The sequence below is a fragment of the Podarcis vaucheri genome (genome assembly GCF_965113315.1).
Source record: "Podarcis vaucheri genome assembly, chromosome: 1".
NCBI lineage: Eukaryota > Metazoa > Chordata > Lepidosauria > Squamata > Lacertidae > Podarcis > Podarcis vaucheri.
Genome location: NC_138759.1, coordinates 59,456,760 through 59,470,289, shown reverse-complemented (window position 1 = coordinate 59,470,289; position 13,530 = coordinate 59,456,760). Strand labels below are relative to the sequence as shown.

General features: G+C 43.8%; 1 protein-coding gene across 1 annotated transcript in view; it reads right to left on the bottom strand.

Moving 5' to 3' along the window:
• Positions 1-13,530, bottom strand: part of ABTB2 (ankyrin repeat and BTB domain containing 2) — a 146,000-nt gene that overhangs the window by 37,025 nt on the left and 95,445 nt on the right. The window contains exon 3 of the mRNA XM_082224358.1: positions 9,383-9,596. Coding sequence (XP_082080484.1) covers positions 9,383-9,596 — 214 coding nt within the window. The remainder of the gene's footprint in view (positions 1-9,382; positions 9,597-13,530) is intronic.

Here is a 13,530-nt window from a genome sequence, read left to right as displayed (position 1 = left end):
GTACTGCAGCTTAATATTTGAGAGCCAAATGTGTTTGAAAGCCTTCTTGGAAACTCCTACCCCTAACCCCACCTGGATGTGGTTGGTCAGTCGTGAAATGAGGAGACATGTCCAGAGACACTCTTCTGTATACTAGCCACAATGGCTATGTTCTGCTGCCACTCTCAGAGGCAGCAAGCTTCTGAATCCCAATTGCAGGGAATCACAAGTGGTGAGAGTGTTGTTGCCATCATGCCCAGCTTGCAAGGTTCCCACTGGTCACTGTGAGAACAAGATGTTGGACTAGATGGACCACTGACTTGATCCAGCAGGCTCATCTCACCACATGAGAGTCAGTGTGGTGCAGTGGGTAAGAGCGGTGGACTTGTAATCTGGTGAACCGGGTTCACGTCTCCGCTCCTCCACATGCAGCTGCTGGGTGACCTTGGGCTAGTCACATTTCTCTCTGAAGTCTCTCAGCCTCACCTCACAGAGTGTTTGTTGTCGGGGAGGAAGGGAAAGGAGAATGTTAGCCGCTTTGAGACTCCTTCGGGTAGTGATGAAGCGGGATATCAAATCCAAACTCCTCTTCTTATTGCTTCCTCTGTTTCATGGCTGAACCGTCATGGTAGACACAAGCTCTGAGACTAAGCCTTGATGAGACCTGCCTCAAATTATGCCAGAGATCCAGTCTGCTGTTCATTTGGGTTGGTAATAATCATTTTGTGCTAAACAGACAAGAATCTGGTTTGTACCATTGCCGTTTTCCTCCGCTGCCTGCTTGCGTGTCCATCAGCGGTTTTATGCTCTCTCATTAGTCTGTATGGGCTCTTTAAAACTGATTTAAGCAAGTGGCATAGCCCCACTGGCAACACCTGCCATGTTTCCAGCAAGTGAAAGAGCAGTGAAGCACTATGGCACCTAATGCCACATGGGATGCATGCTGCCTCTTATGCAAAAGGGCTGCTTGTCACATGTCCTGGCACTCTCACTTGATTACCTTAGTATGGGCATTGTGTGAAGACCTGTATTGTGTGAACTGGGACTCCACAGATGCAATTCCAGTCATTTCTGTTAGTGTGGCAGCTTCACATCCTGCTGTGATCAAGGGAACTGCAGAAGGAAGACAGAAGCTTGCAGTTTTGAAAAGTACAGCACAGCATAACAAACTGTGCTCTTGGTCAGACTAAGCAAGCAAAATAGCTTGATTTTCCGCGTGCCTTTTTGAGGCTTATTCTGGAGAGAAATCCAAAAAGACACTGCACGCATCTGCTAATGCAGTAAATAAAGCTTCAAGAGGCTATGTTTTATAAGCAGTGGCTAGTGAGGGCAGGTAAAGCTATTTGCAAACCTGTAAACATCTATTTAGTCATGAACCTGACGCCTGAAGAAAGGCCTAAATGTCTTCGTGGCTAGAAGCATTCACTACTGTTTTCAAAAATATAACCCTACCTCATTCCCATAAAACTAGCCAAGAATATCCCTGAAACCTAGGAAAGCTAGCAAGGACACAGTTTTGGACAAGCATAGCAGGGATGGTCAAGGACAGAGACTGTTTTCTAATGGGTCCCAATTTTTTAACCACATAAGTGCTTAGATTATGTTGGGCAGATGATTGGATGTCTCTGAGGTCATAGAGGCAAGAGTTGCCACATAGGATTTAGAGTTAAGTGGGGAGCCTCTATGGCCTTGTTTGAACGTAACAGTAAGCCAAACTATGGCTTGGCATGAATGAGCAAGCATGATGGTTGCACAGTGAGAAACTCACGGCTAGTTGCTCCTCCCTGCTGTTGTTGCGCTGCCAAGGGCTAATCCATGGTTTGGCTTAGAGCAAGACAAACCACAAGCCTGGTTTCAGACATAACACTAAGCCAAACTATGGCTTAGCTCTGGGTAGAACTGGAAGCAGCAGGAGAGGAATAAGGCAGCTGAGATTTTCTATCTGTGCACCAGCATACAAACCAGGCCAAATAAGTAGAAATGGCTCCCTGCTGCAGAAAGTACTAGTGAATTTGTGAACAGCCAGGAAGATGACAGCAGTGTACTTAAAAGTATGGTCCCACAGCCCCTTTGGACTCACTTTCTCTCATCTGTGTAGAGAAGGAGTATTACTGGTTAATTCTCTGGGGTTTTAAAAAATGAAATGTGATCTCTTCTGATGTCGTTTTAGAAACTCAGATGAAACATTTCATATTTTGTGCATTATCCGATGTGAACTGTTTTACAGGAAAATGCAAAATAGTCACAAACCACAAATAGTCTGATCTGAGACTTGGAGTCTGGGAAGTAAATGCCTTGGACAGGGCATGTGGATCGCTGTATCTGCAAAATATAAGTAACTATGGCATCTTCTGAAGGCTGATACCCAGCACAGACATCTAAGGCAGACATGTAGATGCTGAGTAGTTTCTACTATGGTAACTTCTTTCTTGACTATAGCTGATGAACATAAGGCTTAGGGTAAAGTCTAGTAGTAGGGTTGCCTGCCTTAAATATTCAACCATGTCTAAATTGTCTACGATTGTAAACATTTGTTTTTGGCTACAATCTATCTGGCCAGAGAATCACACTTTTGTTTACTAGAGGCACAAGTTTAAGGAACATACTGTTAAAAAAAATTAGATTCACTGAGTCACATAAGAATCTCATGATGTTAAGGTTCAGGAAAGTCTCTTGTGCTCTGCAAGTAAAAACGGTCAGCTAAGTCCATGATGTTATGTAAAGTCAATGGAGTTCTTGTTTCATCAGTTTTGCTCATATTATATAAAGTCTTAGGAGACATAGGAGGACCCCTCTGCAATCCTAGGGGGTTGATTATGAACAATACAACTTGACTTCTCACATAAGACAGATGACCTAAATGGGAGTGCTGCTTACACAGGACTATCATGTCACGGGGGAGAAAGCAAACAGAATGAGTTTTTATCATCACAAAATATGGGTTACAGGAATCTACCATATTTATTTAAAAAAAAAACATTCATCCTAAAATAAGGCCACTATATTAACATGGCAGAATTCTGTCCTGTCACCCACCCCAGGCCTCAAAAGTGTTGTTTCTCAGTCTCATATAAAGGTAAAGGGACCCCTGACCATTAGGTCCAGTCATGACCGACTCTGGGGTTGCGGTGCTCATCTCGCTTTAGTGGCCGAGGGAGCCGGCGTACAGCTTCTGGGTCATGTGGCCAGCATGATTAAGCCACTTCTGGAGAACCAGAGCAGTGCACGGAAACACCATTTACCTTCCCGCCAGAGCGGTACCTATTTATCTACTTGCACTTTGATGTGCTTTTGAACTGCTAGGTTGGCAGGAGAAGGGACCGAGCAACAGGAGCTCACCCTGTCGCAAGGATTCGAACTGCCGACCTTCTGATCGGCAAGTCCTAGGCTCTGTGGTTTAACCCACAGCGCCACCCGCGTCCCCAGTCTCATATAAGGAACAACAATCTTGCAGAAATTATTCTATGAAATATTCCAAAGGCAGAAGGCACAGTAAGAAGGAAGTTCTAGTTTGTTGTAAGAATGTAAGAAGATCCTGCTGAATGAGACCCATCTCACCGAGCATCCTGTGCTCACAGTGGCCAACCAGATGGGAAGCCCATGGGAAGCTCACAAGCAGGCCCTCATCACAACAGCTCTCTCCTTTCCTGTGCTTTCCAACAACTGGTATTCAGAAGCATATTGCCCCCAACAGCAGAGTCAGAACATAACCATCAGGGTTAGCAGCTACTGATAACCTTATCCTCCACAAATCCATCTAATCCTCTTTTAACGTCATCCAAGTTGGTGGTCATCACTGCCTCTTATGGGAGTCTTCTAAAGGTAGCCAGGTGGTCTTCTTAAAATTAGACAATCCACTATATGAGCTGCTGTCTGGGAAGGTGTCCATTTTATTGCACATCTGCTAAAATCAGGTGCTGTGAAATCTTACCGAAGCCAGACCAGGGAATGGCCTGAAGACATTAGAGGCCACCCACCATCTTGCTGAAGAAAAACAGGCCTTGGTCTGGTCAGTGCCTGAATGAGAGACTGCATTGGAGTCTTGTATGTTAATTTCACATGATGAAATTTAGGGCAGTACCTGGCATACAGTTCTTTCCCACATTTAACGAGACATGGAGTTAATTTCATTAAAAAGACACAGTTCTGTAACGCAACAGATACCACAGGTACTATGCTTCTGTGAGAATCCATGCACAACCCTTCTACAGGCTTTTTCAAGTCCAGGGAAGTGGGGTCCATAGTGGCAGTGGCAGCTGTAGGGATTTCCCTTACTTTCATTTCCGGGGAGGCGGGGTGCTGATCCTAGCAAATTTCCAGCAATATCCTAGTCTGATGTTGACAACCAAGTTGCAGGCATCAGATGACAACAACAACGCTTTACATTTTTCTTATTAGATCTTACAATGCTTTCGGATTTTAGCCCTGTGGAAGTAATAAGTGTAAGAGGAGGCATCTCTTTGAAACAAGAAATTTGCACATCATTAAAAAATAATAATCTGGTACATAACATCAGCACCACCAATCTCCATTGAAGTGCACAGTGGACAACTGATACTGTATTGCTTTGCATCCATCTCACAAACACCCTCGTTGCAACAAAACCTGACACATTTTGAGGGCCCCTAGTGTACCAAAACCAGAACAAGGTCTCTCTTGTTCAAGCTAGCTGGCCTCCCTGCATTCATTAAAGCCTCCTCTCTTTTTTTGCAGCGCTCACAGTTTTTCCAGCCTACATTCCGTTTCCACCAAGTTGGCAACTTCTGAATTTTTATTTCTAGCTGGACGGCATACTCCCCCTCACCTCTGAAATAAAATGCTTACTGGCTTTCATCAAAAGAACCTAATGGGGGTACCAAGTTGGACCACCTCCAAGCTTGCAGATTGATTGTTTTGTTCCCTTGCCGCCAGTCAGAACAAAATGCTACACTCTTAGCAAATTTTGAGCATTTTGTACATTGTGGTGAGTTGGGAAACAGGGCAGTGTGAATGGACTGAAGGGTCAATGCATCCTTCTCTCTGATATTTTCACAATGTACTCAGGTCCATTTAACGTATAACCAAATGATGCTAACCTTAGTGATGGAAAGGAAACAGAGCAGATGTTCAGGTGCGTCGTCGCCACACCTCTGCTTGCTTTCCACATATCTCATCAATTTTCAGGATCTCTCTGAGAAACCCAAAAAGTGCTGGAGCAGAAGCATATGTGTCCTGTCAAGATGTGTTTGCCGATAGTGACATCTCCAAGGCACTGCCCCCCCCACCAGGCAACAGGGGATTTGTTGCAATGTGAAAAGAGGCTTGTACTCACATTCTAGGACACAGGTGTAGCATTCTGAATATTGCAAAACACCTTTCCATGTAAGTGCAGTTTCTAACGCCAGAAAGTCAGAGTTCTGTTGGTGTTGTAGTCGTTACCCCTTTAAATGGCCCCAAATTCATAATGATCGTCCAGCAAATGGCGTAGCATTAGTTGACTTAGAAAGCAGAGGCAGAATGGTGCCACAGCTAGTACCAGGCTTGGGAAATTGGGTTTCACATTTGTCTTCAGTGAGTGGCCTGGGGCTAGGAGCTAAATTAGCTCACAGGGTGGTTGCAAGGGGGGGGTGGACTGGAAAATAAATTAATAAAACCACACGGGCTGCTAACATAGATTCCACTAGGTTTTCAGAGAAATAACACATTTGTCAAACAAACTCATAGCAGTGAAGACTCCACCTGGTCATTAAAGGTGGAACTACATGTCGTATTGGCTGATGTATGTTTCCAACCCATGTTTGCAGGGGTAACACAGGACCGTGTTCTGAGCAGGGAAGAACTAGCAGGTAGGAGGTGTTTAACCCTTCCCACATGCACAAGTTCTGACTTGCATATACTGTCCTTGGTGCAATTCCCCACCTCAGCCCCTGCCACTGGGAGAAGAGATTTAGCCTCTCCCCACCCCAGAGTGCCTTCCCAGTCTAAGGGTTGTCTTCAAAGCATTGCTAAGGAGAATGTTCCGTGAGTTATGTCAAGGTAATGAGAGTTGGCACACTGTAGTGGCTAAAAGACTGACCTACCAAACAGAAGGCCCTAGTTGGAATCCTGCCTCTGTCACAAGCCACTTTCTCTCAGCTGCCATTACCCATCTACAATATGGGGAAATAGTAATACCGATTACTTTACAAAGTTGTTGTAAGGATTATAACTAGATAGGGCACATGAAACACTTTGAATTCCCAAAAGCCATAAACAAACATTAAATACTATTTTTATTCATGCAGAGATTTGAAGGCCCAATTCTAACAAGTGCTAAGCAGACTCAATGTTTTATGCCCACGATTCAGTAGACAACGGCGTTCTCAAAAGTACAGATGAAAAACCAAAAAGGAGTGAACAAAGGGGAGCAAGAGAAAGGTAAGCAATCAACAGACTAATAAGTAAGGAATTCTTCCGCCCAATAGTTTCTTCCAGATGAAAAGGAAGTTTACTTTTTGCAAAAAATGGGCCTTTGCCAATAATTCCCTTTATATTTCTTGCTATTTAGAATGACTGTTTAGCACCAGTAGGTTTTGCATGGCAACTAAAAAGCCACAGCATAGCTGGTAATCACCCCTTATATGTGACTAAGATTGTTCCTGGGTCTACAATGCACATCGAAAGCACGTTCCAGAAGACAACAACAACAGCAATGCTACACAATGCAGCAGTGCAGCATTTGCAGCTGATTTACAACAGACAGCTAAAAGTGGGGAGAGGCGAGGGTTGACTCTACAGCCTTGCTAAGACAACGTAAGTGAATCAGTGCCTTTATGCATCGCGCTGTGCGCCTGGCACACTCAAAGGCAACCTCCGTTTACTTTTCCCTCTTGCTGGAAAGGAAAGAATGGACTTCGGTGCAGGAAAGTATCCTCTGCAGTATTCATCCCACTGGCCACATTAAATGACAGGCATTGGGGTCATTGTGGTAAAACACACAAAATATACTTTGGAATATTTTCAAAGGCTCATTGGATTTTTGTTGACTGCGGTATAGCTGGCTGCCAGATATTTTGGGATCTTTGTTCACTTCCAGGTTACATTAAAGCCTGTCATTTGTTCAACCTGTTTTGATTAAAAACTAAACTGCATGGAACCTGGCTTCCTCAGGCATATCCCTTGCTAGATGAAAAATGGATCTGGCACACACAGTTCCCCAGTCTGAACCAGGCAGCCAAGGCTTGTGTATGCATATCCCTATTTTTTTAAAAAAACCGAATCCCACTGATCAGCTGTTTGGAGCTAAATGGGAGGCTGCACTCAAGTCACCCCCTCCCACACAGATGCAAACTCTCCTCTTCCCTGCCAAACAGCTGATTAATGGGATTGAAGCTACAGTTGAAGTGCACTTGCTCTGTTGAATCAAAGCCCACAAGTGCATATCGTTTAAACATTACTGTGCAATTCTTGTACATGGATTCAGTCAGTAATAATAGAGGCTTCTGCAGTATATATAACATTGATTTAAGAAATAAACTAGAGCCGCAGCCTGGAAAGGAATCCTGGTGTTTTTCCTCTCTGGCACGAAGCCCATGAGAAGAGGAGTTTGCGGGGAGGACAAAAAAAATAAAAATGCTTATATATGAATGTGCATCCCCCTCTAATCAGAGCCCTTCTCTGTATGCAACAGGGAAAATGAGATGTGGTCAGCATGATGGCATCACACTGAGCTGTCATAGGAATAATGACATGTCAAGAAGAGAATATGAGAAAACATCCTCATATTTTCTGTCCCACAAAGCCCTCTTGCAAAACGATGACCGACCTCTACACTAGGGATAGCAATTCAAGCCCCAGAAGTGCTCTTCAGATCTCTTTTTAACCTTCGCGACCATTACATTTACAAAAAGAAGAAGAAGGTTGGAGATGCTCTTAAGAGAGTAACTCTTCCTTTGCGGTATTGTCAAGGGCAGTGAACCTACCACATTTGCCTTTTGTGTTACATTTCCTGTGACCTCCTGGGAATTCTTTTTTTTAAAAAAACACTTCCATCTTTTCTTCTAGCCACAGCAACATAAAACAACAACTGTGGTATTCTGTTTGAAAGCCCATGGGGAGAGGGTTCCTTCATCATTGGCAGTTTCTTTCCCTTAGAATGTATCTTACTTAAACACACAGTTTCTTCTGAATAACCAGGACATGTAGCTGTGGTGTTTTAATTGCACAACTCCTTCCAAAATGCCTCCATATAGAAAGTCAGGCTCTACAGTTCACAAGATATATTGTGATATATATTGATTCCTTCCCCAGGCCCCAACCCCATCACCAGGGGCCTCTTACAAGGCCAAAGTGTGTTGCAATGAGGGCCAAGGGAAGTGAGATGAGTGATGATGTCATGGGGGAAGTGCTGCCTCCCTTGGCTCCTCAGAGCAGTGGGTATCTGAGGTCAGCGGTTGGAAAAGGAAGCTAAGACTCATCCTCCCCTCTGCTCTGCAGAATTCTGAGCCAGCCCATTTCAAGCAAAACTAGAGTGCTGAAAAAATTATGCTGTGATGTCAGATGGAGGGATGAGCAGAGAGGGGAATACAGGAAGCTGTCTTATACTGAGTTAGACCATCTAGCCCAGTACTGACTACACTGTCTAGCTGTGGGGACAGATCCACACCATACATTTAAAAGACATGCTTCCTCAACTAATTGGGAACCACTGCATTATGGCCTTTCTCACAGAGCTGAGGAAAAGGAAGCTGGGTGCCAAGCAGAATTAAAATATTAGGGATAAAACAAGAACTGAAGGTAGAGTCATACTCTTGTTTGGTTTCCAACCTCCTACCATTTAGGTGTCAAATTAAAAACATCTAATTCCCTTGAGCTCTTGGCAAGTCATCACATGATCTTTGTTATTTGTTACCTTTCTAGTTTGCTGCTGAATCTACTATTGTCTGGTGTGGGTTTTGCTGTTTTGACGTGTGTGGACTGGATCGGATATTGTTTTTTTCTTGGACTGTAAGATGTCTTGAAGACTTTTCAGTGCAAAAGCCAGGGCACAAATATTTCAAACAGATAAGCAAATAAAAATTTCAACTAGATATTATGGTTGCAAGGCAGAAACTGAGCAACCACCATGGGATCCATGCCCAGAGAGAAATATGTTCTGGACACTGGAAAAGGCAATTTCTGTATTGTCCAGGCCAATTCTGGACATCTGGGAATGGCTGCTTTGATAAACGTATTGAGGATAATTTTACAAGGTATGCCTTAGCTGCACAAATCAGTGACCAAGGTAACTACTCACTTCCCAGTTCCAGTTCCAATTAGCTGCGAAAGTGAAAAAAAGGCACAGGCCGTCTTACAGGAATCACTGATACATGAAATTCAGCAGAACTATCAATATGGCTTAAAAGGTTGTGTGCCCCCAAATGAGGCTCTGTTAACCACGACCTACCGTTCATTATTCAAGGCCATCCTTGGTGGATCCAGGTTGGGGTTTTCCATAGACTCCATCTGAGGGCAGCGTAAAAAATAATAAAGGGTGTGGAGGGCATCAGGGGACCAGGAGATGGGTTGCTGCTGCTGCCTGTTTTGTCGTACAGGACTCATGCCAGGGCGGAGCGTGTTCAAACACTGCATATGGTGCATTGCTCGTGACACTAAATCACCTGGGAAAGGAGCAGAGGAAGAAAGAAAAATAGTATCATTTGCTGAAATGATATATTCACCAGTTCCAGAGAGTGCCTTTCAGCCACAGTCACTGCAAATACAATCGAGAGGGAGCCATTTACTGTTTTCTGTTCATCCTCATAAAATTGTTGAGGCTATAAATTAAGCTAACTGGAGCTTTCTGTTAGAATTATGAAAGCTGCATTTGACTGTCAAGCACTGGGACACTACTAAATCTTCCAATTTACAAGACCACCCCCACCTCGCCAGCGTGCATCTTCTATATGAGACCTTAGAAGTTGTCAGCTGAAGTATGACACTTTGGTGGCACATTGGGTCAGTGTGTCTTGCTGTTAACCAGAAGGGTGGTGATTTGAGCCCACCCAGGGACGGTTGTGGGTGGGATTCCTGCATTGCAGGAGACTGGACTAGATGACCCCTCTGGGTACCTTCCAACTCTATGATTCTATGACTTCTATGACCTTATAGAAGTAGTCTATCAAAGGCTACTAGCCATGAGGCCTATGTTCCAGTTGCTGGAATCACAATCTGGGAAAAGTGCTGCTGCACTCAAGTCCTGCTTGTGGGCTTTCCACAGGCATTTAGTGAGCCACTGTGAGAACAGGAAGCTGGACAAGATGAGCCTTTGGCTGGATCCAGCAGAACTTTTCTTAAGTCTATGGTTGTCAACAGCTACTTTATTTCAAGTAGGCCTGCACACTGTGACACAGCAAGCAAAACGCAGCTGGCCTGCCAGGTACGGTGGCCCATCAGGGGCCCAAAAAGCCCTCCTGTTTGTTTGTGGCTGCCTGTGTATGACTGCAAAAAGGAGAGGATTGCTAAGCATCTGGCAGCCTCCCATTCAGCTTGATGGGTCACAAAGGCTTATAAGGGCAACACTACATTTTATATGTACACAGGTAAACTACAAATTCCTATTTTTCTTTGGGAATCCTCTTATTTCTCAGGAAGGTACAGCAGGAAAGAGTCTTCCGTTGTTCTTTTATGATTACAATGCTGGTAAAGGGTAGAAAATTGCAACGAGGCAAGTTGATTCCCGAAAAGACACCTAAGGGTGTCTTTCCAACCAATGAAGAGAGGAAACCAGGTCGCAGTCATAAACACTAGGATGCTTAAGGCGTTTCTGAGGCTTGTTCTTTATTAGAGAATAATCTGCATTGGCATCAATGGTACCTTCTAAGAAGACTTGGGCTGCAGGGCTGCATTCCTATGCACATTTACTCATAAGTAAATCCAATTGAAAACAGTGGAACTTACTTCTGAGTAAAAAACCCCACACAATTAGGCTGAATATTCTCGAATCCTGAGGCTGGATATTGAATAGAACTGAAAAATTGTAGCCACATTAACATCCTATGAATTTTCTGTTGGTCTAATCTGCAATGCTGCAAATTTATACAAGAGGTACATCTGGAATTCAAATTTTCAGTGCAGAATAATACACATATCCCTTACCCAGTATTCCCTCCTTGCTGTACTGGCAACTTCTGACCACATTTTTTAAAAAAGAAAGCTACTAAGGAAATGTATAAGGAGATCCATTCATTAAATACAATCACTGAGCCAGCCGAATAGAGAGTAGGGAAAGGAAGCTGCATTCAATCATGGACTTCTGCTACAAGTGCTCTCTTGTGTCACAGAATATACAGAGGTATGTAAAACTTTTTTTTTTTTTAGAAGGGGAGGGGGATGAAACCTCAAATTAAGGCAGGTTGTGAAATAAATGGTGAGACCTATAAGGTATGCGCTGGCTTCTGACAGCAGCTTTTGCATGGTGGTGGACGAGGGGAGGAATGCCAAGAAGAATGTTTTTCCAGGAAGAAATAAGCCAGCAAAGCACAACTTAAAGGGTCATTGTTCAGCAGCACAGGCTCCAAAACGTAGTTTGCATTAATCAAAATATAAACAGACTTTCCAAACCTAGCATGAAAAAACGTTTTCATGATTTTCCTCTGCTTAAAAAAAAGAATAGAAAACATTGAAGTTAGAGGAAGCTTTTTTTTAAAAAAAAACAACAACCCAAAAACTAGAAGGCAAAATTGGCTGCTCAACTGGAGAACTGGCCCTTTGGCATTTGTGCATTCCCAAGCCGAAGGTCAAATAATCGCCTGACTCACAGCATTATCAAACTCACAGCTTTTAGGCTGGTTGTCACATGCCAGCCAAATGCTACAGCCCACCAGGTGCTTAACAGCTCTCCTCTTTGTGCAATTCCAGGTAGCTTCAGAAAAGAAGCCAGTAAGATGCAGTGGTTAGAGTGTTGGACTAGGACTTGGGAGGCCAAGGTTCAAATGCCCATGCGGCCATGAATCTCACTGAGTGGCCTTGTTCCGGTCACAGCCCCTCAGGCCTAGCTGTAGAGTTGTGAAGAGGAAATGAAGAGAGGGAGAACCACATATGCCATGGAGGAAAGGCGGGGTATAAATGTAGTCAAAAAAATATAAAGTGGGTTTTATCAGGCATTCGGGGTGAGCAATCTATAACTCACATAGTGTATGTAGCTCAGAGATAGATAATTTGAGATGCCCAATTTTGCCAGAGGTATACAGCCCCATGTTTACTACAACAGGGGCAATGCTGCAAAAGCCAAAACAAGTGGTGCAGACATAAACTACTATTGCACAGTTGGGGGAAAAATGGTCGGAGGTGAAAAGTTTTTAATGCCTCCAGCTCTAGGCTGGAGAGAGAGCCAGTGTGGTGTAGTGGTTAAGAGCGGTGGACTAATAATCTGGTGAACCGGCTTTGCATCCCCCTCCTCCACATGCAGCTGCTAGGTGACCTTGGGCCAGTCACACTTCTTTGAAGTCTCAGCTTCACTCACATCACAGAATGTTTGTTGTGGGGGAGGAAGGGAAAGGAGAATGTTAGCCGCTTTGAGACTCCTGAAGGGGAGTGAAAGGCGGGATATCAAATCCAAACGCTTCTTCTTCTTCTAGGCAAGGAAATGGCTTCCTGACCACACTGTCACCTTTCTCACCTCAAAGTTTCTCCCCTTTGCCTTCAAAACCTTCCACAGCCATGCCTCCTTTATATTTCTGCTCTTATATACTGACACATTTCTAGTCGTCACCCTTGCTCCTCCACTTCCACACCTTCCACCACCTGAAAGTTTCCTGCAGACCCCGCCCCACCATTAGACAGAGTAAGGTAGTTGCCTCAGGTGGAAGATGCAGGGTGGGCAGGCAGCCTGCTATTCATTCCTCCCAGGACCCTTGGCCATTCCCTTCTTTGTGAGATCAGAGCTGTGCCCATCATGCACCACCTAAAGCTAGCCAAAGCTGTTCAGTTGTAGGTGCCAGAGACAAATTTTCTGTTGAAAGTCTTTCAAGACTTTCATGATGCCTAGACTCGAGACCACCAAGGTGAAGGGTTATTTAGGTGTTTTAGCGGAGTCAAATTTTAGTCGTGGAGATCACATTATTGCATTTTTATTGTTAGATCAGGGGACTGCTGAATTTCATTACAGTAATGTGATGCACCGTAGCTTGTTGTTCATGGTTACTTAAATTTAACTTCTTGATTATGGAAATGTGGCATGCAAATTAATGATGACAATGTTATAGACTTGCAGTGAATAGGTTATCTACAGTACATTCATAGAATCATAGAGTTGGAAGGGATCCTGAGGGTATGTGTAACTGCAATAATCTCTGCCTTCATCACTTTCCTCTTCCTCTGTTTCCTTCCTGTGTCTAAGATTGCAAACCTGCTGAGAAAGGGGGCTCTCAGGCTTTTATTTGTAAAGCATAATGTACACTGACAACAATTAAACAAATAAAGATTGAGCACTGTAGGAAATTATATCTAAAATACCAAGTGAGGGAATCTGAATTTTCCTGAGTAATATCCCAAAACGCTAATACCTTGAACAACATGGGCCCAAGCAAAAGAATAGCAAAGCCAACACCAAGA